The sequence below is a fragment of the Hydractinia symbiolongicarpus genome, chromosome 3, assembly GCF_029227915.1.
Source record: "Hydractinia symbiolongicarpus strain clone_291-10 chromosome 3, HSymV2.1, whole genome shotgun sequence".
NCBI lineage: Eukaryota > Metazoa > Cnidaria > Hydrozoa > Anthoathecata > Hydractiniidae > Hydractinia > Hydractinia symbiolongicarpus.
Genome location: NC_079877.1, coordinates 14,548,291 through 14,553,107, shown reverse-complemented (window position 1 = coordinate 14,553,107; position 4,817 = coordinate 14,548,291). Strand labels below are relative to the sequence as shown.

Sequence of the window (4,817 nt, the reverse complement as noted above, 5' to 3'; positions counted from 1 at the left end):
AAGAAAAAGTAATTATCCATTAAACAAAAAAATAAACAAACGTCTTGGAAACGATATAATATTTCATCCTGCCAAGTTTGCCAATGACTTTTCTGCTGTCATACCTTTTAGCATATAATGCTGATCAATATTCCGCAAGTCACAAACCGGCACCCAATTCTTGTGTTCGCCCTCTTAATGGTCGTTGTCAACTGGAAGATTTATGTAATCGGTGCTGAAACGCCTGGCGAAGTTATTGTATTCTGTTGAAGCTTAACTTCCCCGCCTTCCTCTAAATAAGGGTAGTGTCGTCGGAAAACGAACGCCGTAAACATATATTTGTACGGAACATATACGAAAACAACTTTATTTATTATATAATTATTATTAACTTTTTGTCACTTATAGTAGAGTCGGTCTAGAAAAGTACATCGAGTTGTATACAATATCTAATACCGAACATACCGTACATATTCATTTCCTCAATATATGACCTACAAGTCTAGCTTTTATCTAATTTTAAGACTTTATCGTTTTGGTTCGTTGGAGGAGTCAAAACTATTGACTTGTGATGAGTCGTAAGACGACACAACATAAAAAGAACATATTTCTCCATTCTTATAGCTACATATTTTTGAAGAATGTCCTTCCTCGCATTTCTTAGGTTGGAGTTCTTGTTCCCACAACATTTATTCATATGAATTCTTATACCTCTTTTCTGCATTTGGCAAGTTTGGCATTTCGCAAGTTTTTAGATTGAAGTAGTTGTGCTACAGTTCTCAACTATCAAAAACTCTCCGCATGTGTTTTGAAGTGAGGGAAAAGGAAGATTTTAGAAAGAAAAGAATTTTATATAAGGTAGTCACTTGCTTATGCTATTATCTCAGCTTTCTTGCCTATCGTGAAAAAAAGAAATTTAAATTTACCTTTTAACTACCAATTAAGTGGGGATAGGGGTGGATGGCCTAGTGTTATGTCTTCTTTGTGAAACTGTAATTTAAGAAGCCTAAGCTCGTCTATTTAAATTGAAAATGATGACTAGTTCCAACTAGGATCACAGGACGTTCTGTGTCATTTTGATATGAAGTCTCCGTGGAGCAAAATATTCCAGGAACAAGGCTAAAAATTATTGGTAACGTTACAGCTTTTCCCGGGCAATGAAAATTCTCGTCATTTTGCATGTGTTGATTGCATATTAATATGCTTTGGGGAACGGTTTAATTTAGCGGCCAATTAGCTAAATTAAAAAATTAGCACATGGCAAAAGGAAATGTGCTAAAAAAGACGTCATCCGCAATTGTTAGGGTACTACTGCATGATTATTATTATGGAAAATGGAAAGGTGTTTGAAAAGAGTTGAAAAGTGACTTAAAGCATAGTATGGAATATCAAGTTCGTGTACTATTTTTCTCAGACGAAATATATAGCAAGTAGAAAGTTTTTATTTTCTCTTCCTGTCCAGGATTTTCACATAACAAACCAAAAGTATCCCACCAATTAAATTATCCTTTTTAATCAATATTTTTGAAAGACAGAGTTATTTGGAAGTACGTTATTTGTTAAGTCCTTAGAAAAAAAAGAAATTGTGACTAAAACTAAAAAACAACAATATAAGGCTGTGTGCGATTACAAAGATTATATTTTGTAGGTCTCATATCAGGTTGTTTATGCTGTAAAAATGGTAAATATAAAAAAGTGCTATAAAGTATGTGATACAAACATGGTATTCTTACGTTTAAGCCAATACATGTATATACAAGTAATAATAAATTTTCTGTAAAACGGGTAAAAGGCCCAAGTGAATCCGTTTATAAAGAAAAACTTACAAAAATGCAAACTCAAAATAAAGATAAAAATTAATCTGTTAGTAAAATTAAATAAATGACATTTGATGTATAGTCGTTAAAAATCATAGTTTGTTGTTTCTTCTTCACTTTTCTGAAATAACATGGTCCACAGCAGCCATCTTTAAGCCTTTTAATTAATCAGTTAGACACTTTCTCCAAAGGACCTTAATCTACTTGCAAGCTTCCTTACTCATCAAACGGACATTCTGAAAACAAAAAATAATCTTGTTAATGGAAATGCTTTCCTTCCATAATATGATATAATAGCAATGATGCAGAGAAGCCGTGTTAAAATTAGTGAAATAGCTTGTCCAATATATGTCAATTCTTTTCTGTATATAATTCCTGATTTCAACTTTTTAAACCCAATTTGCTCGTCTTCTTTATTTTGTTATATAATACAGATCAAGTATTGCAGTAATTCAAATGAAGCTTGCAACGGTTACAGTGTAGACCTATTTTTTACAATTTCATTACTAGACTTTTTGTGACTTCACAGTTAATATAGCTGATCCCGTCGCGGGTATTTCGTTTGAAATATAAAAAGGGTAATAATACCTTCCGTCACAGATCCTTTATTCTTCGTTGTTTTATGCGTAGGTTTTGGTGTCGGTGAAATCAATTCAACATCTAACAGAACAGCATTTATACACTTTAAAGCTATTCTCTACCATTTTATTTTCAAACATCAAACACTTGTTAAAAACAAATAATAAACGCACATAGGTCGAATCATTCTTTTTATATTTCTTTTACTACTATCTTTTTCTTGAATGCTAAATTCGCAGAAAGTTAAAAATCTTTGTCTGCAACTCTTATCTTACGAAGAAAGCTAAACATATTAAAGGAAGGTAATATCTTCAGGAGGCATTTTTGATAAGAAAATACTTAAAAAGCTGAATTTATGTTAAATAACTTGGATGCAATAATGTAAAAGAAGCAATGGTACTTTAAGCAAGCAGTGGTGGTTTTATCAAATTTCAAGCTTTAGAGGACGTCACAGAAAAAGTGCTGAGGCAAGCATATATTTACTGCTACCATTTGCTTCCTGTTATGACATATTATACCAGCGCAAGGATTGATTAAATTTGGGAAAGCCTATTGAAAACTTCGAAGTGGTTTGGGGTGGAAATCACCCTTCCCCTGGCTCTGAACAGCCCAAAAGCGAAATACAGTTGCCCTGGTTATGCCTTATCTCCATATTTAATGACAGCTTGTCATTATAATGTGTTTGAAGTAACATACATTTTATATTCAATACCTTCACATATTTTTTTCGGAATTTTCTTTGCAAACTTCAACAGATCTTTGAGGTCATTTGCGATGAATGTACTGTTATGATCAGAAGCCATTATTTTTAAGTCATACTTATTAATTTCCATTCCGACTCCAACCGTATATACGTGGACACCAGTTCCTTGTAATTTTTTCGATGTTTTTATTGGTTGAGGTTTATCTTCAGTATACGATTGAAGACCATCAGTTATGAGGATAGCAATCTAAGGTAAAAAACACGAGTTTCATTTCCACGCCATAGAAAAGAATGTAGCTTTTTTTGTCCAAACATATTGGTAAGGAAAATAACAACTGCTTTTGTTCACAATGTATGAAAAAAATTAAAAATAGTACGTTCTTATAAAAGTACATACCGTAATTAATCGACTAACCGCCCTGGCCTTATTTAAAAGGCGCGGTTATTCGAGTAGGTGCGATTATTTAAGAACTAGGATCTTACTGTTGCACACATTCTAACCAAATTTTAGATATCGATGAGATAATTTCTTGATGTGTATAGCGACAGTTTAGGGATAAGAAAGAAGAAGGTTTGACTTGTTGTGCTAGCCATGAACAATTCCATGACAGAAAAGAAAGACATCATAACAATTTTAAACAATGAACTTCAAAAAAACGAATGATGTGAGCATTCTGAGATGAACTTCGATCATGTAAAAGGGAAAAAAAGGGGCTGTATGCCTATAAATTATTGTGGTTGTCTATTTGTAAACTAATAAATTAATTCTTATGTTTTATTTTTACTACTACTGCAACAATCTCAGGTTCAAGTCTCTCGTTGTGGAGGCAGCGGAACTGGTGAGAATTCTTCAAGTTCAACCTGGTATTCTATAAAAGAGTATAAACTTACTTTTGGAATGCCTTTTCGCCCTCCATGTTTCTCACTGAAGACTTTGAAAGCAAGATTCAAGGCTTTATCAATTCTTGTTGATTTACCATTACTGGAAGGAATTTTCTTTATTTCATCTACAACCTTTTCTTTGCTCATGGCTTCGCCTTTAAATTTGTTAAAATCAAATATTATTCTGGCGTTTGTTGCATACTGTATAACTGCCACGTGTGTTCCTTCCTCCTGAATGTCAAATGCTTCGGTTACCGATGCTATAAATTCTAAGCTCTTTTGGTAGGCTTTGGGCATCATACTCCTTGAAGAGTCGGTCATAAACAACAGATCGATGGGATGAGAGCAAACTGTAAAGAGAAATGAGAACAGAATGAGGCTGTGTAATAATAAAGGATATAAACATATATGCAAAGAATAAGGAGCAGCATTTGTTTGCAAAAACAACTGTTCATGATACTATAGATGGAAATATTTATTTTTATTTTCTTGTATATAATTTAGATTTATCAAAAGATCTTCATGTGAATATATTTGCAGCAGTCTCATATGGTACAAGACACTCCCTTAGTTTGGAACTATGGTCCTAATGTCATTTAAACACTTTGGTATTTTGTTCTTCAATGAATGTACTTGTTCAATAGCTTTACAAGTGCAATTACTAACTTGTCATATATACGAGAATTGGCAAAACTACTATGAGTTTATGACATGAGTTTAATCGCAATTGCCTTGCAGCTGTTGCAAAGATAGAAGAATTCTTTTCTACAACTTTTACTGTGGAAGATCTTTTGCGGCACTTTGTCTTACAACGTGTCTTTTTTAATAACGTGGCAACGGCGATTGTGGTACAACTG

General features: G+C 33.1%; 1 protein-coding gene across 1 annotated transcript; it reads right to left on the bottom strand.

Annotated features, from left to right (window-relative positions):
* Positions 1-1,846: 1,846 nt before the first annotated feature.
* On the bottom strand, positions 1,847-4,564 carry LOC130635424 (matrilin-3-like). Its single transcript, XM_057444756.1, has 4 exons — positions 3,970-4,564; positions 3,088-3,325; positions 2,385-2,456; positions 1,847-2,032 (listed from the first exon to the last, which is right to left on the bottom strand). Exons 1-4 carry the CDS (start codon positions 4,279-4,281, stop codon positions 2,013-2,015), a joined length of 642 nt encoding a protein of 213 aa, XP_057300739.1. The 5' UTR covers positions 4,282-4,564; the 3' UTR covers positions 1,847-2,012.
* Between the last annotated feature and the right edge of the window lie 253 nt (positions 4,565-4,817).